General features: G+C 44.0%; 1 protein-coding gene across 1 annotated transcript; it reads left to right on the forward strand.

Moving 5' to 3' along the window:
• Positions 1-437: 437 nt before the first annotated feature.
• Positions 438-14,901, forward strand: Fuca1 (alpha-L-fucosidase 1). The gene is made up of 8 exons (XM_015485525.2): positions 438-874; positions 2,737-2,871; positions 5,072-5,209; positions 6,943-7,048; positions 10,571-10,771; positions 12,544-12,731; positions 14,353-14,452; positions 14,658-14,901. Exons 1-8 carry the CDS (start codon positions 486-488, stop codon positions 14,796-14,798), a joined length of 1,398 nt encoding a protein of 465 aa, XP_015341011.1. The 5' UTR covers positions 438-485; the 3' UTR covers positions 14,799-14,901.
• The last annotated feature ends 5,779 nt before the right edge of the window (positions 14,902-20,680 follow it).

The raw sequence follows: 20,680 nt of genomic DNA on the forward strand, positions 1-20,680 counted from the left end.
TCTATCATCCCTCTACTTAGTTTTTTTCTGCCGGGGCTGTTTCAATACCCCTCCAATCTGGTATGTTCTCAGGCTTCTCTTTGAAATACAGCTCAAAAGCCCCCTGTGGCTCCCATTTGCCCACTAAATAAAACTCAAGATCTAACTCCCCTACCCCTGCCAGATTACCGCAGCAAAGTGAATTACTCCCACTTTTCCCCTAAGATTCCCCAAACTCCATGATTTAACCTCGCAGTTAAACCCCCAGGGGGAAAGCTGTCATTCTTCCATCAGCGGAGCGAGCTCAACACCAACCTGCTTGCGTCTTTCACCCTTTGACCGCCAGGGGGCGCTCGAGGAAGGGCGATCCGTGGAGGAAGCGGCTCAACAGCCCGTCTGGGTCGACCCGCCCCTTTTCCTTTCCGAGCCAATCGTTAGTCAGAGGGGTGGGGCCGTTCGTCAGCTTCTGCGCGTTCAGAGCGGACGGTAAGGGTGCAGAAGCAGCTATGCCGGAGGTGGCGGAGAAGTGGCGGTTCCGTGTCGCCGCACTGCTGCTGCTGCCGCTGCTACTGCTCGAAGTGGCCAAGTCGTCGCTCTGGGGTAGTGGGCGTCGCTATACCCCGGACTGGCGGAGCCTGGACTCCCGGCCGCTGCCGGTCTGGTTCGATGAGGCCAAGTTCGGGGTGTTTGTGCACTGGGGCGTGTACTCGGTGCCGGCCTGGGGCAGCGAGTGGTTCTGGTGGCACTGGCAGGGTGAGGGACTGCCCCAGTACCAGCGCTTCATGAACGAGAACTACCCGCCCGGCTTCAGCTACCCCGAGTTCGGACCGCAGTTCACAGCGCGCTTCTTCGAACCGGAAAAGTGGGCCGACCTCTTTATGGCCTCGGGGGCGAAGTGAGTGCCGGGCTGACCCGGGCAGCAGGAGGTGGCGGGTCGGGCCGCCTGCCCAGGGCCTGCCTGACCTTAGGGTACCTCCAGGTCTTGTGTTTTGGATGCAGAATTGAACGTGGCACACCTGATCTTAAGGAGAAGGTGCTTCTGGTTGAGGATTTAAAAATAAAAGATTTCAGGCCGGATGGTCTGGAAAGCTCTCTGTATCTACACCTGTATTATCCAAAGGGCGGTCGGTACCTAACGCCCCTTCCAGATCCCCTTCCAGATCCGTAAGACAACTGGGATTCTAAATCAGTGGTCTGGAGTCAGGTCCTAGTTCCATTGTGAACTTCAGCCTCCCTGCAGCCTCCTTGGATGGTGACAGAGGGAAACTGCACGGGTTGGTTTAATGTCTCTAAGGTGGAAAGAGAGGGAAGGGAGTCTGCTGCCCAGCTCCTGGGCGTGTAGTGTATTGGGGATGCTACATGGATTCTCCCTCTTCAGCTCTTCTCAGTACCTTGCTCATAGAAAATGCTCCAGAATGGTCTGAATTGTGTTGAAAACCTGTTGGAGCTTGCGGGGAGCTGGTTCAGAGAATTGGAAGTTTGGAGAGCCCCTATGTGGGAAAGGGGTGAAGGATCCATTTCTTTGTTGAAGGCAGGGCCATCCTGAAGAAGTAAGCCTTGAGGGCCACTGAATGGACCTGGGCTAAGTCAGGAAGTGGCTTCCCTGCCTTCTGGAAATAGTTTCTGCTTTTGACAGCGGAGAGAGGGAAGTGGGTTGAATAGAGTAAGGCCAAAGCTTCGAGGTTCCCCTGTCCTGGTTTAGACCAATCTCCCCTCTTGAATCATCTGCCATGCTTCAGGTTTCTCTTTTGATTTTCTTATACTAAAAGGAAATTACAATTGGCATTTAATGTTTCCAATTAAAGGTATGGGAATAAGACTTGAATAAGCAGAGCCAGTGTAATCTGTCTTCTGGCAGTGCTAGATACCCATAATTTACAACAACAACAATAAAATTAACATCTGGAGACAGCCTCTTTCCAAACCCCTTAGGATAAGGTGAGTAGCTCAGAGACAGAGGAAGGGGACTAATGTCCTAGACTGCAAACCTTAGGACTACAGGGTAAATACTTTCTCCACTGCATCAGGGGTCTGCAAACTGGCCAAACGGAATGGTCCTTTGCCTTTTTTTGTTAAGGCCGAGAAAGTGAGAATGTTTTTCACATTTGCAAAGGACTGTAATAGAAGAAGAGAAGAATGTGTACAGAGGAATGTGGCTCACGAGCCTAAAACACTATCTGGCCTACAAAATCCAGGAGTTCCAGTGATGCATCGTGTGATAGCATTATCTATTTTTCTGCCATAAAAGTAAATGAAATACTGAGTCACTTGGTTATTTCAATACTTGCCCCTTTTCCATGGCCCTTTGGGTCTTTGTTACCTCTATACATAAGAAGTTCTATAGGCTTGCTAAAACATACAGCTTACATTTCTCCCATCTGCCATTGCCAATAGAGACCTTTCTCCTTTAGGGCAAAGGGTTAAATAAAGCTAATTGTTCATACCCAGAAGGGTTGAAGAATCTGAGAGCTGAGGTATACTTTTTTTTTTTTTCTTACTACTCTCCTCTCCTCTGGGCCTCCTCCTTGGCTGGAGACAAAGACTCTGATTTGCCAGCTGTGCTTCATTCCTGGAATAATACCCAAGGGTGTTGTGACTGCAGCAACATCCAGGTATCACTAATGTAGTCACCCATCCCAGTACGATTCCTGGGGTCAAGTTCTCCTGACCAGTTTAAAAGCCACAGGCAGGCTGGGCAAGTTCATGCTTGTGACCTGTTGGCCAATTCCTTTGCTCATTTGGTTTTGACATTCACAGGTATGTGGTCTTCACAACAAAACATCACGAAGGCTTCACAAACTGGCCAAGTCCTGTGTCTTGGAATTGGAACTCTAAGGACGTGGGGCCCCATCGTGATTTGGTTGGTGAGTTGGGAGCAGCTGTCCGGAGTAGGTGTGTGTCTATGGACAGCTACCCTGTTCATCTCTTTTCTTTCAGAGTTCTGTACCTAATATGCTCATGTGTATTCTAAGTTTGCACTTAACAAGGAGACTGAAGAGCTTCTAGCCTTTGAATTGTCAGTGTTTAAGTCTTAACGGTTTTCACGTGGCCACAGTGACACCTTTGGAGAAGTTCATGGAGGCTTCTGGTTGGGTGAAGCACACCCAGCGTAGACTACGGTGCTCCACCTGCATCCTACAGAGGATCCCTCCTGGGAAGCCTTCCAGTGCAGGGCATTCACCAATGCCTGGTGGAGACCAGGGACTGGGCCTCTCATCTCTGTGTTCTCCTTAGCTATCAGCATAGAGCTTTACACAGGAAGGGTTTGGATGATGGTAGGCCAAGTTTGGTACCGAGGTTAGCTAAAGCAGCAAACATAATGATAGGAAGGACACATAGTTGATTCTAATTAATTTCCCTAATATTTGTCACTTAATAAGAAGTGGCTTCCCAAGATCAAAGAGATAGGGAGTGGCAGAGGTGGAATTTATTTTCTTGTTCTTGGGTGCTGGGGGTTGAACCCAGGGCCTCCTGTATGCTAAGCACGCAGTCTATCACTGAGCTACACCCCCAGCCCCGGAGTGGGGATTGGAACCCAGATATTTGCACTTTGTATCCTACAGTCCTGTACAGAGGAAAGGTGGTTTTATGCTGGGTTCAGCCTCAGCTGTGCTATGATTTGACAATGTGGTGTCCTGTTTGAGGGGTAGGCTTGCTATTGTGTATAAAGCATAGTGTGATTTGAATACATTTGAGCCTGTTCATTTATGCCCTGTAAGACAATCTCAAGGTACAATTTTTGAGAGTTGAGCTGGACACCACAAGGCTTGCAAAACCTAAAACATTTCCTAGACTTTAAGAGCAAGTTTGCCGATTCCTGTCAACTACTCATATTCAGTTCCTGATGCTATGCTTTAATCCTGATGTCAGTGTTGATTAGATCTTAAATATTGATTTGATATGAACTTTGGAGACCAGGATTTTTATCTTCTATGTGCCATTTGGTCCCAAGTCACAAGATGACATCCTAACTTTAGTTCTTACCTGTGCATTACAGTCTTAACCTTTCTTCTCACTTGCAGCATCATAATGTTTTTGTAACACTACTTTTTTTTTTTTTTTTTTGTACTGGGGATTAAACCCAGGGCACTGAGCTACATTCCAGTCTCTCTCTCTTTTTTTTTTTTTTTTTNTTTTTTTTAATTTTTGAGATAGGGTCTCGCTAAGTTTCTTAGGGCCTTGCTAAGTTGCTGAGGCTGACTTTGAACTTGCAATCCTGCCTCAGTCTCCTGAGCTTCTGGGATTACAGGTGTGTGCCAGTGCCCCCGGCTTGAAAACATTTTTTTTTAAAAAGGAATATATGTTACTGAAATAATTGTCATAAAAATAGTTTAAATGACTTTTGATTGTGTGTGTGTGGTGCTGGGAATTGAACCCAGCACTTTCTAAGCAAGTGCTTTACCACTGAGCTACATCCCCTGCCTTAAGTGACATTTTGGTGTTAAGGTATCTATGTGTAAAAGTAGTTATATTTATTATCAAAACAGTACATGGGGCTGGGGTTGTGGCTCAGTGGTAGAATGCTTGCTTAGCACATGTGAGGCACTAAAAATAAATAGGTAAGATAAAGATATTGTGTCCAACTACAACATCTGCAATAACAACAAAATAAATTAAAATTTAAAAAAAAGTGCATGAGCTCCTGGGTTTGGTCCTTAGCATCCCCAAATGCACACTTGCGTGCGCGCACACACACACACACACACAGTAACCAATATTTTTGCTTAAGTAGATGAGGAGAAATAATTTAAGGGCTGGGAATGCAGCCCCATGCTAGAACACTTGCCTACCCTGTGTGAAGCCCTGGGTTTGATCTCAGCCCTACAAAAAAGAAAAAGTGGGAGGGAAAGGGAAGAGAGAATTGAAGTAAATGGGTTTGGTCTCTCTCTCCTGCATGCCCTTAAGAGTGGATTTCACTGGGGCTGGGCCTGGGGCTCAATGGTGGAGCGCTTGCCTAACATGTGTGAGGCACTGGGTTTGGTTCTCAGCACCACATATAAATAAATAAAGGTCCATTGACAACTAAAAAAATGTAAAGACAAATTATTTGTCCTTTGCTTAATGACGGTTTCCATCTGCCTTTCTGTTTAAGGAACCTGCGCTACGGCCTCTACCACTCACTCTTAGAGTGGTTCCATCCACTCTACCAACTGGATAAGAAAAATGGCTTCAAAACTCAGAATTTTGTCAATGTAAAAACAACTCCAGAGCTGTACCACCTTGTTAACAGGTATGTTAACATACAGAAACAGAAATGATTTCAGCCTTGTGACTTTATCAATGAAATCAGAGCTCCTGTAGGAGGCTGTTAGAGGAGGAGGGAAGGCCAGGCCCAGTGGCCACTCAGAGGGCTGAGGCAGGAGGATCACAGGTTCGAGGTGAACCTCAGTAACTTAGTGAGACCCTGCTTCAAAGTAAAAAACAAAGGGCTGAGGATGTCGCTTCATTTTAGAGCCCTCCCAGGTTCAGTCCCCAATACTGCGAACATTTTTTAGAGAGGAGTCGGGGCAGGTATGAAAAAAATCTAGAAAATTTCAAATAATAAAAGTGGTGGCTGTGGTTGTATTATTAGGGCAAAATACACTTTCCTCCTACTTTTTGAAACTTCTGTAATGTGATTATATTGTCTTTATAAATTGAAACAATCTCCCAAAATCCAGAGTGGGAGTAAGTCAGGACTTCTCTTTCCTCCTTGCTTTCCGTTTTCATTACATTAAGGACCTTGGAGACGGGGTGAGTTGTCTAACAAATTGGGTATTATTGTCACTTAGAAGCCTTCAACAGATCACCCTGCTGGGTCTCAGATTCTCAGTAAGGTAGTGATAATAATTCCTTCTATGTAGGACTTAAGAATAATACATAGAATACATCCGTCACAGTGCCTGGGACTGAGTAAAGGTTACTGAGATCATCATTCTTTGTGCTGGCTGTGGTGGCACATACGTGTAATCCCAGCGATTTGGGAAGTGTAGGCAAGAGAATCACAAGTTCAAGACCAGTTTCAGCAACTTAGCAAAGTCCTGTCTCATAAATAAAATAAATAAAAAGGGGCTGGGAGTATAACTCCATGGTTAAGCACCCCTGAGTTCAATCTCCAGTACCCAAAAAAGAGAAAAGAAGAGAAAAAGGGCTGGGGGTTTAGCTCAGTGGTGGAGTGTCCTTGGTTTCAATCCCTAGTGCCACAAATACAAAAAAAAAAAATTAAAAGTTGGGGCTATAACTCAGTGTAGAGTTCTTACCTAGTATGTGCAAGGCCTTGGCTTCAGTCTGAAGAACTGCAAATGAGAAGGAGGGAGAGAGAGGCCCCTTCCACTTCAGAATTTGCCACTAGTCTTCACCGTGTTTATTCCCAGTTGCCCTATTGTACCTGGGGCCATACCAGATGGTAGACCCTTGAACTTAAGGGGCAGCCCACTCTGCCTGAACTCTATTTCAGGACCATGACAATAACAACATNTTTTTTTTTTTTTTTTTTTTTTTGGTACCAAGGATTGAACTCAGGGGCACTCAACCACTCAGCCACATCTCTGAACATTTTTGTATTTTATTTAGAGACTGGGTCTTGCTGAATTGCTCAGGGCCTAGCTAAGTTGCTGAGGCTGGCTTTGAACTCACAATCCTCCTGCCTCAGCCTCCCAAAAGGCTGGGATTATAGGTGTGTGCCACTGCACCCAGCTGGAGCACCATTGTTAATTGGTTTTAGTTGCTGGAAGGAAACCAGATGGCATATTGCAACTCCTTTTTCTAGAAAAAGTTTGGGAGGAGACATACCAGAGAGCTCTTTGTTTAATCAGTGGTTATGATGACAAACTGATGTGTGGTCACTGTCTCTTTAGTTTCTACATCATCTGCACAGCAGCACTTATATGGTACTTTCAGACTTTTAAACTATTTGTAACAAAGATCAGTCCACAAGATGGATGCACTCAGACAGTAACCTCTTCTTGGTCACATGTCTTCCAGCTACAAGCCTGACATCATCTGGTCAGATGGGGAGTGGGAGTCTCCCGATACTTACTGGAACGCCACTGGTTTTCTTTCTTGGCTCTACAATGATAGCCCCATCAAGGTAGGTGACTGCAGGACTTATTTATCTGTTAGGATAAAAGAAAACACAAGATCTGGAGCACTAACAGGAACAGCAGCAGCAATGACGAAGAGCTATACTGGCAGGGCTGGGCGCCTAACAGCTGTGAAACCTTCCTCCTTTACCCTCAAGTCCTGGAGAACAAGCCACCCTCTTCTCCTTGAATTCTTGGTTTTGATAACGTAGGTTTAAGTGGCATTTAATTCAGGTAGAATGGAAATAGCATATAGAGTTCTCAGGCCACTTACAGAGAAAAATAAACTTATCAAACACATATTATAAATGAGAACAGCCCCAAATTAATATGTAACAAAAATTAAGCGATGAGAATAAAATGTGCATGTCTGTGGTCCCACCCACCCTACATCAGTTATGTAGTTTAATTCTCTAGGGGCAAGGTCCTTTCCCTCGTATTCAAACTTTGGTGGGTATACTGCCTACCCTGACTCGCTCCCCACAATCAACACTATTAGCCAGTGCATGATGGCTGCTCATTTATGGTTTATATTGTGGTGCTTTTACAAAGCAGCAGAAATCTCAATATTGATCATAGAAAATTCAATATTTCATATTCTAGATTTGTTGTAGATTTTTTTAAAAAAATTTGAAATCTAAAACCAGTTTAAGTGTTGGCAATGTGACTAAGTGGTAAAGAGCTTGCCTAGCATGTTTGAGGCCCTGTGAGTTCAATTCCCAGAAACCACTGCAAAAACAAAAACAAAAAACCAGCTTGGGGGCTTGTTTGTAGCTCAGTTGTAGCTGTAGTGAGTGTTTAGAATACACCAAGCCCTGGATTCAATTCCCAGCACCAAAAAATAAAAATAAAAGTTGAAGTAAAATTCGTTAGTAGATTCATAAGCCTCTAAGGATCTTGTTGGGTAGCTATTACTAAACTTAGAATATGGGTACAAAGAAAAAGAAGAAAGAGACCCTGTGTGGTGAACAGAGAGATTACAGATGGTTTCCAGGGAGAATGTAGGGATTCCTAGGTGTGCAGTTCAACCCTAGGTAATTAACATAATTAACTGATATAATGTCATAATTGTCCACATACCTGTCTCCTGTAAGTCTCTGCTTACTTTTTAAGGGCAACAACTGTATTTTAGTCACCTTAGATACCCCAGGACCTGCCACAGTTTGAGCCTTATACTAGTTGCTGAGTATAAAGTTAATGAGTGGATGGCTACTCAACCAAGAATGGAGATGGTTTAAACCTCAGGTTTCTTTTCTTTTTTTTCCTTTTTTTAATTTTTCCTTCCAGGGTCCTGGGGATGAAACCCAGGGGCACTCTACCATTAAGCTATATCACCAGCCCTTTTTATTTTTATTTTCTTTTTAAGTTGCCCAGGCTGGCCTTGAACTTGGGACCCTCCTGCCAAGTACTCCTCCCAAGTAGCTGGGATTATAGGTATGTACTACCATGCCCAGCCAACACCCCATTTTTCTCTGAAGTGGATTTTACATACACATTCAAGGTGTATACCCAAGAAGCCAGGTCATTTGCTATGTGGGGTTACCGTCAAGTTTCTGCAGTTCAGGAGCACAACAAAAAGAAAAAAGATTAAGCAAAGATGCAGGATTAGAAAAGGGAAGAAATATCAACTCAGGGCTGTTTTAAAAAAAACCCATTGAGCCAGGCACAGTGGTACATGCCTATAATCCCAGCAGCTCAGGAGGATTGAAAGTTTGAGGCCTGCCTCAGCAATTTAGCAAAGCCCTAAGCAATTTAGCAAGATCCTGTCTCAAAATTAAAAAAAAAAAAATTAAAAGAAGGGCTGGGGACATGGCTCAGTGGTTAAACACCCCTGGGTTTAATTCCTAATACCAAAAAAAAAAAAAAAAAAAAGCATATCAAGACTCTGGGGTGCAGCTCAGTGGTAGAGCAGTTGCCTGACATGTACAAGGTCCTGGGTTTGATCCCCAGCAGTGCTGGAAGAAAAAAAAAAAACAACACAGGGAGACAGTCTTTTGGGCTGTCATAGCAACTCCACAGCAAACAGAACGTTTGGTGTGGATGTGTCTCTACCTATTTATACACCAGCTTTGCAGATATATGGGACTGTAGATGGCTCCCTACTTCCTCAAGGATTGATTAGGAGCCAGCTTTATGGCACACAGTATGTGGAGCCCTGCAGTTTCAGAATTGTCGGTTTCTGCTCTTAAGGAACTGCAGTCTGAAGGGAGTGAGAGGATGCATTGTAGGGTGATCAGTAAGACAATAGAGGTGTGTCCTAAGTCCCCACAATCTGCCAGAAGCATGGGGTACCCAGTTAGACTGTGAGTATGAAGAAGTTCAAGGCTGTGTCTGTCCTTGAAGGACCAAGTATATAGACAGGGGTGCAGATCCTCTCAGGCTGAGAGGGAGGTAAAGGAGGCAGGAATGAGGGCTTCCTGAGTGACCATTCTGTGCCAGGGCCATGATGCTATCATTTTTATCCTTTTGAAAGTCCCCAGGAGGTAGGTAATTTTCCTTTGGTTGGTTTGTAGTCAGTTGAGTTTTGTTTTTTGTTCGTTCATTTGTTTTTACAGATAACTAGACTTACAAGGTAAAATCACCTGCCTGAGTTCCTCTGACTCACAGGTGGGACCCTCAGAGCCCCTGGTGAACTCACCCTTTGAGTTTTTGGTTTTGTTGTTGTTGGGTTTTTTCCTTGACCCTTTCAATTCTGATGATGTCCAGATATTAATAATTGAGCATAGGACCTTGAATCAAACTAGCTACAAACAACAAATGTTTTCTTTTGCTTTGGTCCTCAACTAGCTTCATAGGAAGAATGTCCATAGTAATGTGATTGGCCTTAAAACAGGCAAGAAAGTAGAATTTTGTTTTTATTGAATGTCCTTCTGCCAATTAAGAGCTGATAGTGTTATTAAAATACACTGCTATATATTAAATATCACAGTAAGATATTCTGTGTAGTGATTTCTCTTAATCAGCTAAATCTTGAAAGAAGAAAATGATTATTTGCTGGCTTTAGGGTTGTGTAATAGTAGGTGACCTGAGCTGGACTCAGATGCCTAATTCCTTGTCCCAGCTTTGGAAACTGCCCAGGGACAAGACCTCAGATGAGTCTTTCCTCTACATTCTTCCTCTTGTAAAGTGGCTGGTCCTCAAAGCAGCCTCTCCTGGCTCTGCTATCTATCATATGTCTCTGGACAGGGTCTCATCCTCAGCCTCTGGTGACATTTGGGGCTGACTATTCCTTTGTTTTGGGGGCTATCCTGTGCCCTACAGGGTGTGTCACAGCATCCTAGGCCTCTGCCCACCAGAAGGCAGCAGCGCCACCCCAGGTGGGACAACCAAGAATGTCTCTGACCTTTCCCAGATGCCCCGCCAGGACTAACCCTAACCCTAACCCTAACCCTAACAGATCTGTCCCTATTTGAGACCCTCTGCTTTAGGTTCACTGTTCCTACTTCCAAGTAGACTCTTATCCTATCAAACTGCGTGTTGCGGAGGAACCAGGTGGTGTTACTCCAATGACCCAGCCCTTCCTCCTTCAGGCTAAGGTGGTGGTAAATGATCGATGGGGTAGGAACACTTCCTGTCACCATGGAGGGTTCTACAACTGTCAAGATAAATTCCGGCCACAGAGCTTGCTGGACCACAAATGGGAGATGTGCACCAGCATCGACAAGAACTCCTGGGGCTATCGTCGGGACATGATCATGGCGGATATCTTGAGTGAATCTGAAATCATATGGGTAAGTGCCCTCCAAGTTATTTTTTAACTATTTTCCTCAAGTGGGATGGAAGCATCTGGATAGAAGGGCAGGTTGATAGAACCCTCTAGAGCTACCGAACCCAGGAACAGAGACCTGTCCTAAGGAAATAATTGCAAATACCGAAGAAAGTTTTACATATAGAAATGTGCTCCCAGGATTATTTTTATTTAGTCATATGGGTGGTTTCAATTTCTTGCAGCCATAAAGAGATAATGAAGTAAATTTGAGAATTTTTTAAACCAGTAAAATGTTGAACATAATAGCGGCTATTGCTCAGTTACTGAGTGAAAAATATCATGTATTGTAGCTGTACAGAAGGAACCACATGGGAGCTGAGTGCAGTGGCTCATGCCTGTAATCCCAGATACTCAGGAGGCTGAGGCAGGAGGTTTGCAAGTTTAAGGCCAATGTGGGCAACTTAATGAGACCCTGTCTCAAAATTAAAAGAGAGTAGAGTGCCTTTGGACTCAATCCCCAGTACCACAATCAATCAACCAATCAATAAAAATAGATGAAGCCAGGTGTGGTGATGCACACCTATAATCCCAGCAACTTGGGGGACTGAGGCAGGGGGATTGCAAGTTTAAGGCCAGCCTCAGCAATCTAGCAAGACCCTATCTCAAAAAGTGCTAGTGGGGGCTGGGGCTGTAGCTCAGTGGCAGAGCACTTGCCTCGCACCTGTGAGGCACTGGGTGCCATCCTCAGCACCACATAAAAATAAACAAATAAAATAAAGGCATGCTGACCATCTACAACTACAAAACGAAAAAACTTTTTAAAATGTGCTAGGGATGTGACTCAGTACCAAAAAATAGAAAAGTCAAAAAATAAAGATAAGATTAACTGCACAGGAAAAAGACTGAAAGGAGATAGCCTAGGTAAGTGGTGTGGAGTCTTTGGAGGGCTGTAATGGATTCTCCTTTTTTTTTTTTTTTGGTATTAGGGATTGAACTCAGGGTCACTTAACCACTGAGCCACATTCCCAGCCCTATTTTGTCTTTTATTTAGAGACAGTATCCCACTGAGTTGCTTAATGCCTTGCTATTGCTGAGGCTGGCTTTGAACTCTTACCTCAGCCTCCTGAGCCACAGGGATGACAGGTGTGCGCCACCACACCTGGCTGGATTCTCCTTTTTAAAATATTGTGTATCCAACCCAAGTGTTTCTGTAACCTTGAAGGGCACTTGCTTGAGGTCAGAGTGAACACACACACACACAGGCCCCAGTGCAGGAGCCTCGCAGACTACCTCTCTTTACAGCAGTCCTTCCAAAGGGGCACCCTGTGGCCCACATGATGAATGTCCTGAAGTCCCTTGCATCTCTCCTAGCCCAGTGTCCACAGCAGCCATTCAGAATCTCTCCTGTCTGACCCCTGTATTCCCTGTCAGTCTGTCTGTCTTTCCACACTCCTATGGATCCGGCCACTGCAGAGTGCTCTCCTCTCCTGCCCCACTCTCTCCTTGTGCTACTAGACCCAACCCTTCCCGCTGTGCCCAGCACCATGAGAAGCTCAGTCTCATGAGAAGAGCCTGTGACCTCGCCCTTGAATTCAGTTAACACGTTCTCCATCTTATAGCAGGATCTTTGTTTTCTCATGTGAGCCCGTCCTGCTTCTATAACAACAAAAATATGAATGATTTTTAAATGTTCAGGGATATTTGCAAGGCAGGAAGGAGTGCCCTCGAGTCTTCTTCTCTGTCTCGGTGTGTATTCTAAGCATTAAGCCAGGGTTTCACCATGTCCTTCTTTAGGAACTGGTTCAGACTGTGAGTTTGGGAGGCAACTATCTTCTCAACATCGCACCAACCAAAGATGGATTGATCGACCCCATCTTCCAAGAAAGGCTCCTTTCTGTTGGCAGGTGGATGAATGTCAACGGGGAGGCCATCTATTCCTCCAAACCTTGGCGGGTGCAATTCGAAAAGAACGCCTCTGTGTGGTAAGTCTCATCTTGTGATGCGCACAGGAACAGGGTATGGCCCAGTCCACGGTGACCTGCCAGGCTAGACGTGGTCTTGAGGAATCCAGCGGCTATTGAGCCGTACACTCTGTGACCCAGTTGGGTTATGTCTTAGTACCCCAGGATGGCGGGCTGGGAAGGCAGGCGGGGTCTGGCGGACAGGAAGGAGCCACAGTGCATTGGTCAGTTTGGTTGTGATTCTCACCCTGTGTGTTAGTCAGCTTTTTATTGCTCTGATCAGAATCTGACAGTAACAACTTAGAGAAGGAAAAGTGTAGTTTGGCTCATGGTTTCAGAGTTTCAGTCCAGACCCAAAAGACGTGCCCCCAGGGACCTGTAGTTACCACCAGTAGTCTATCGCGTTACTAATCCAGCTAATGGAGCACTCCACTGATTGGGTCACAGCTCTCATAATCTAATCATTCTACTGCTAAACATTCTTGCATTAACACAGGTTTTGGGGGACATCACATGTCTAGATCAGAAGACCCTGCCTTCTAAAATCGTACTAGTTGATGCTCATAGAACACCTACAATGCACAGGGCTCCATTCTAAATTGTTTCCATGCATACTTGGACTTCAGGAGCTAGTGATTTGATATTAGCCTTGGTGTTTTCAACTGCAAAAGGGAGTGATGATACTTACCTTTGTAGAGTTGTTTGAAGACTAGCTAGGTGTAAAGGTGCACACCTGTAATCTCAGAGATTCAGAGGCTGAGGCAGTAGGATTGCAAATTCGAGGCCAGCCTCAGCAACTTAACAAGGCCCTCAGCAACTTAGTGAGACCCTGTCTCAAAGGAAAAAATAAAAAGGGATGGGAATGTGATTCAGTGGTAAAGCACCCCTGGGTTCAATCCCTAGTACCAAAAACAAAAAAAAAATTGTTTTTAAGACTAAATGAGCTAATATGTATAAAGCACCCAGCAAACTCTAAGTGTTCAAAAAAATATAACCTCTGATGTCGTACCCAAGAGCCAAAGAGCTTGGGTCTTCAGATCAGGGGAAACACACTATTCCTTCTGTTTGGTTGAGTTTTTCTATTAAGTGATTTTCACCCTCTTCCCTAAACATAATGAAATCTCAGGACAACAAACTCATCTTCATTGCAAACCTTGCCCTTGCTCTATTCCCTATTTTCTCATGAATTTGGAGTGGAAAAAAAAAAGATTTGAAAATAAATGGCTTCAATGTAAAACCACTAGTGTAAGAGATCAATAAAAATAAAACTCAAGGGCTGAGGTTGTGGCTCAGTGGTAGAGCATTCGCCTAGCATTCATGAGGCACTGGGTTCGATCCTCAGCACCACATAAAATAAAATAAAATAAAGATATTGTATCCACTTAAAACTAAAATACTAAAAATATATATATATATATATATATATATATAAAAACAATATAGTAGAGGGGGGGAAAGATATCAAAAGAGTTTTATAGACTGCTGCCTTCCTGCAGCCCTTAATTGGTTTTGCATTATTAGTGCTTCTTAGAAGAAGTGAGAGCCAAGGTCTTGGATCTGGTAAGCAGTTGAAAGCAGAATTCATAAGATTATCCAGGTGATAAGCAGGTATCTTTGACAATGATATCTCTTTTCTTCCCAGGTATACCTCACAAGAATTAGCTGTTTATGCCATTTTTTTACGTTGGCCAGAAAATGGAATCTTAAACATCATATCCCCCATAACTACACCAAATACAAAAGTAAGAGCCCACTCAGTCCTTTCTAAGATGCACCTTTTTCTAAAGAGCCGGCAGGGCTTCTCCCCACCTCCTGTATTCTCCAGGTTCCTCCCGTATCCACGCCCGTCAGAGGTCTTCCCTGCCCCGAGCCAGCATGGCGCTGCTGGCCACAGTCTGTGCGGGCAGGGGCATCACTGGGTTCCCCATTCCCTTTTGCTTCCTGCAGATCTCAATGCTCGGAATCCAGGGGGATCTGAAATGGGTTGAACGCCAGGACGAAGGTCTCCTCATCTCTCTGCCCCTGTTGCTGCCCTCTGCTCTCCCAGTGGGGTCTGCTTGGACTATAAAGCTGGTAGGAGTGGAATGACCGCAGGAGTTCAAGAGGCCGGGGACTCTGCCTGCTGTGTGCTGCTTTGATTTTCTTTTTTAATAGTACCATCATTATAATAAAGTAATTTCTTCCCTATCCAGAGATGGCTTTTCCAGAATGTTCTAATCCAGGAAACTGATCACATTACACTGGTGATTAATAGATCAGAAATCCATTGCTAACATTTCGCTCTCTGGTCAGCAAAAGAAGGGACTGGACAGTTAAACCGAGTTCACCCACTCCTATATTTGGGGATTATCTACAATGGAAATTTCCTTCCATTTTCGGTTTAACTTTCCACTTAGAATTTTACATAGAAAATAAGCTAAGCCACTTGCTGCCTGTGGGAGGAGGCAGGCAGGGTTTGGCAAGCTCAACTACCTGGTCTTTGGCCAGCATCAGGTGTCAGCAAACTGTTTCCCAAAAGGACAGGAGAGCCTGGAGGGGAAGGAAAGACTTGCCAGGCTGCTGGTGGTCGACTCTCAGACATTTCTGAGCAAACCAAGGGCTCTGAAGTCGAGTATGCTTACAGTGGAACCATTAAGAGAAAGAATGTGATTCTGCCCTGCTTTTGAAAATATGATCAAATAAATTTATAAGTCAAATCATTTTTACCAAAAACCATGTTGTAGCTTTCTTTCCCTTGTTTCAATTTGGAGTGCTGATAGCTTTATGATCAGTTTCTGGTTGGTTGGTTGATTTTAAAGAAAGAAAAAGCTTGTCAGGCCTCCTAAATGCAGAACAAAGAATGCAACCCTGTGGTTTTGCATCCTGCTGCTAGCTTTTGGTATCTTTCTTCTGAGTGATTACCAGTTCAGCTTCTTGCATTACTATTTATCTAGTCAATCTTTCTATTTTTTGGTACCAGGGATTGAACCCAGGGGCATTTATCCACTGAACCACATCCCCAGCTCCCCCTCCACCCACCCTTTTTTGAGACAGTCTTACTAAATAGCTTAGGGCCTCCCTAAGTTGCTGAGGCTGGCTTTGAACTTGCAATCCTCCTGCCTCAGCCTCCTGAGCCACTGGAATAACAGGCAGGCACCACTGCACCCAGTTTCTATTTCTTTTTTATTTAAGATATATTTAGAAATCTTTACCCAACAGTTAAAGAATATTTTTCTCAAAATAAAGATCCATGGACAACTAAGAAAATATTTTAAAATTTTATTTTTAAATTAAAAGAATCTAAAATACCAAAAAAGCAGTATCAAATGACCCACATAGTGGTTTTACAACTGTCATTGTTCATGCTTTTGGGACAATAATAACTTGGGGAAGAAATCTTCCTAAGGAAAATGTTTCATTTTCTTTTAATGGTTAACATCTGAAACATAACGAGCAGTGTAGTATCAGCACAAAGAAATTAGGAAGAACACACCAAAGAAGGCAGAAGTATCTCTAACAGAAGACTCAAAAGGAAGGGGTAAAAGAAAACTCCTCATAAAAAAGACACTAGACCCAGGAGGTTTCACAGGTCAGCCACAGGAACCTGCAACAAAGTTGGAAGTTGTACAGCTTTTCAGACTATAGGAAAAGGAAACACAACTCTCATGATATAATCATTTTGATGCCACAATTAAGATGAGAGATAAAAGAATAGCCCTCTCCATACATGAACAATAATGCAAAAAGTTCTAGGCAAAATATTGATTGGCAAACTGAATCCAGGAAATATTCATGAGAACATAAATCAGGGCTGGGAATGTAGCTCTGTGGTCCAGCAAGTACCTGGCCAGCAGAAGCCAGGTTTGACCCCAGCGCCACACACACACACAAATCACATCACAATTGGCTACTTCAGGAATTCAAGGTTACCTTCACATTTTGTGAATTTTGATAATATTCAAAATATTTGTGATTTTATAAAAAGATGACAAAGCAAGTCTTTCTAAAAGATATTTAGAAGTAAGTCTTTGCAATCGGGAATATGGTGGGGTGTCCCCTATCACTGTATTCCATATCTGGGGGGAGGTCCTAATAGATGCAGTAACACAAGTAAAAGAAAAAGGGGCATAAGGAGCAGCAAGCTGTCATTGTTCTCAGATGATGTTAACCACACAGAAAACCAGTCGTTGAATCAATAAAAATCAATTGCACTTCTTCAATCCAGGAATTAGGAAACCGGGGTGGGGGTGGGGGATCCCATGTACCATAACAAAAGACTTCAAGACTCTAAAACAAAATTAGCAAGAGACTTCCCACCGTCGCACTCCAACGGCCTCCAGTTTCCGACAGCCCTCTCCCAAGGGAGCAGGTGCAGATGGGCGGGAGACGCGCGGGCCCAGAGCTCGGGCTCAGGGCTCCGGGCTCCGCCCGGGGCTTGGGCTCGGGCTCCGCGCAGGGACTGCCCGGAACGTCTCGCTCAACCTCGTTGAGTGACTCCACAGTCGAAGTAACTCTTCGCGGCGCCAGCTGTGTCCCCAGCTCCTGCGTCTTCCAGCAGGTACCAAATGTCTGGAGCGCTTGGGGGGCGCGAGTCCAGCATGGTTCCTGCAGGACCGTAGCTCTGACTCTTGGAAGATTCCATCGCAAAGCCCGCCCCTGCTCCGCACGACCTCAGTGTTGCGTCTGGCGTCTTAAGTAAATCCTCGCCAGGGTGCTTGCTATGAACACGGATGGCTTTTCAGTTCCTTTAAAAAATGATTCCCAAAATGTAGCTCCAAGGATATCGATGGGTACATTTGTGCGGCTGGGTATTGCTTGAGAAAGGCTGCTATAAAAACAGATCCAACTCCTTTCAAAATCGAGTCCCCAACTGTGTTCCCCAAGTCGCCAAGACCAGATTGCGTCTCCAGTCTAGAGTAAATCCGTGATTTTGGATCGCGATTCCAGATTCCAGAATGGTTAAGTGGGAGTCAAGTGTGGTCCAACTCCTCACAGAATCCAGGTGCGCGATGTGATTCTTCCTCTCAGCCTCCCTGATCAAGGAGAATAGTCTGTGGAGGGTGACAGGCCTGGATGGTTTGCTGTGAAAACTTCCACAATAGAAGTCCAAGGGGTATCCCCCCCTCCAGCGTTCCAGACTGTACAGATGTTTCTAGCAAATCTGCATCTCCTAAATCCCCGCTGGAGGGTCTTTCTCAGTGGCAACAGTCAACTGAATGCCTTACAAGATTTGCCATCAACAGGAAAGTCTGAGGTCATTAGTACTGAAATTACCAGAAGAGGTCAGCACAGTTTATAATGAAAAGCTAAATTGGAACCCCTTACATAACAGGCCCATGGTGTGTCTCCATTCCTCACCTGGGGACCTTGGTCTCCATTCCTCAGCTGGGGACCTTGGGAGGCCACTTACTCCCATTTGCCATGAGATCCTGCCTAGTATGACGAGTCATTTCTGCATGGTCCTGATCTTGGCCAGCTATCAATGTGACCCCATGAGTCTGTTAAAGGGCTGGAAATGTTGCAGGTGTGGCTCCCAGGACTAGATAGCCCTGCCCCTGTGACTGCCTGGAGACTGTCAAGCCCAGGACCCTGGACTGGTGGAGCCAACCTCAAGCAACCAGAAAGACTGGGCCATGGAGGCCCAGGGGACTCTCTTATGGGTTATTTTGGGACTTTTCCTCCCTTTATTTAAGCATGTTTCTTACCATTCTTTAAAAACAAATTTTTGAGACATAACTAACACTGAGATAAATACTGAAATAAACATTGTCCCATTTAAAAATGTACAATTCAGTGGTCTTTAGTATATTCACAGATTAGACTTCTAACTATCACAATAATTATAGAACAATTTCATTCTTAAAAGAAACCCCATACCTATTAGCAGTCATCACCTCTTTCACTCAACCCTCTCCCAGCCCCAGACACACACTAATCTGCTCTGGGAACTTGAACTTGCCTATTTTAGGTACCTCTTATAAATGGAATCCTACAATATAGGGTCTCTTGTGTCTGGCTTATGTGTCATGTCATGTTGTGGCATTTATTGTTACTTTATTTCTTTTTATGAATGAATAATAACCCATTGAATGGATTTAGCACATTTATCCACCACTTGAATGAAGAACATTTGGGTTGTTTCCACTTTTAAGCTAATTGGTATACCTATGAAAGAAATTACTCTTAACAATGGTTTTATCGTTTGCTTGGGTTCTGGGGATCGAACTCAGGGGCACTTTACTACTGAACTACATCCGCACCCTTTTTATTATTTTGAGACTGGGTCTCATTAAGCTCTCAAGACTGGCCTGGAACTTGGGACCCTTCTACCTCAGTCTCCAGGTAGCTGGGATTACAAGTGTGTGCCACGATGCTTAACTAATCTTTTTAAAATTGTGATTAAAAATATGTAACATAAGCCCCACAAGGTTGCACACACTTGTAGTCCCTGTGATTCAGCAGGCTGAGGCAGGAAGATCAAAAATTCAAGGCCAGTGGGGGCAACTTGTGAAATCCTGTCTTAAAAATAAGAATGGCTAGGGATGTAGCTCAGTGGTAAAGTGCTGTCCAGCATGTGGCTCTGGTTTCAATCCCCAGTGCAGAGTGTATACACATATACACACACATTTAATTTAAGCATAAAATTTGTCATTATAAGCTTGTGTGTGTGTGTTGTGCTGAGGATTAAACCCAGGGCCTCACATATGCCAGGCAAGTTTTCTACCAGTCTCAAAAAATAAGAAATCAGGGGCTGGGGTTGTGGCTTAGTGGTAGAGCACTTGCCTAGCATGCATGAGGCACTGTATTTGATCTCCAGCACCACATACATACAAACAAACAAAATAAAGGTATTGTGTCCATCTACAACTAAAAACAAATTGAAAAAAATATAAGACATCATACAATAAACATTCTTTTGTATCTGGCTTCTTCACTTAGCAGATTTTCAAAGTTTATTTATGTTACATATGTCGGTACTCTTTTATTTATTTAGTTTTGCAGTGCTGGGGGGATGGAACCTAGGGCCTTATGTGGGCTAAGCACTCACTCTGCCACTGAGCTACATCTCCAACCCACGATTGTTTTCTTTGATCCATGAGTTAGGGTTTTGTTCATAATTTTAAAAGATAATGTTTTCGTATTTCTAAGTTAATTGCATTATGGTGAATTAATAGGATACATATGGCACAATTATTTATTTGTTTCATGGCCCAGAGTATCATAAACTTTCATAGAAGTCCACACTGGCCAAGTTGCACTAATATAAAAAGTCTGCTACCACTCACAAATTTTGCAGAGAAGAAGGTGTGGGATTTAAGCATTATTCCGAGTTGCAGAAGGGAGGTCAGTTCCTCTGCTGTTTGTGTTTTGTGAGACAGGTTCTCCGTGTTGCCCAGGCTTACCTCAAATTCCTGGACCCAAGTGACCCTCCTGCCTCAGTCTCCCAAGTATCTGGAATTACCATGTACCACAGCATCTGGGGAGGGGAGGGGTCCTCTGCTTTTAAGGAAGAGCTATAAATAGAAATTTACTGTTGTGCATTAGAAATGCAATTTGAGTACAAAAACCTTTTTCCTGAAAACAACTGGTATTTCAATTATGGTTATCATACACTTATTGCCTAAATTGAGGTATTAATTCCTTAGCTGGCCCAACCTACTCCATGAGTCCAAAAAACGACTTAAAAAAAATGCTTCAAGAAAAAAACCTATTACCATAAAATCTGAAGGCCTGAGGAAGTTACATTCCCAGCACTTAGCAAGTTGTGTCTTGGTCATAGCCTCCCAATCTCTTTTTAGTAAAAATATTCTATAGTCTTTGTAGAGTTGAGAGAAGGAAGAAAAAAGAAAGAAATAGCCCTAGCATGAAGCCAAGAAAACAAGGTCTAGGGGTTCGGATCGAGTCTGAGCTTGCCTCCCATCTTAGAAAAGTTATTTTAACCTCTCTCTCTCTCTCTCTCTCTCTCTCTCTCTCTCTCTCTCTCTCTCTCT

The sequence above is a fragment of the Marmota marmota genome, unplaced genomic scaffold (genome assembly GCF_001458135.2).
Source record: "Marmota marmota marmota unplaced genomic scaffold, marMar, whole genome shotgun sequence".
NCBI classification, from domain to species: Eukaryota; Metazoa; Chordata; class Mammalia; order Rodentia; family Sciuridae; genus Marmota; species Marmota marmota.

Excerpts from the sequence above, each read along its gene's own strand:
- Fuca1 (XM_015485525.2), top strand. The coding sequence starts at position 486 with ATGCCGGAGGTGGCGGAGAAGTGGCGGTTCCGTGTCGCCGCACTGCTG. Across the intron at positions 875-2,736 it reads TTTATGGCCTCGGGGGCGAA|GTATGTGGTCTTCACAACAA; the intron begins GTGAGTGCCGGG and ends TGACATTCACAG. Across the intron at positions 5,210-6,942 it reads CTGTACCACCTTGTTAACAG|CTACAAGCCTGACATCATCT; the intron begins GTATGTTAACAT and ends CATGTCTTCCAG.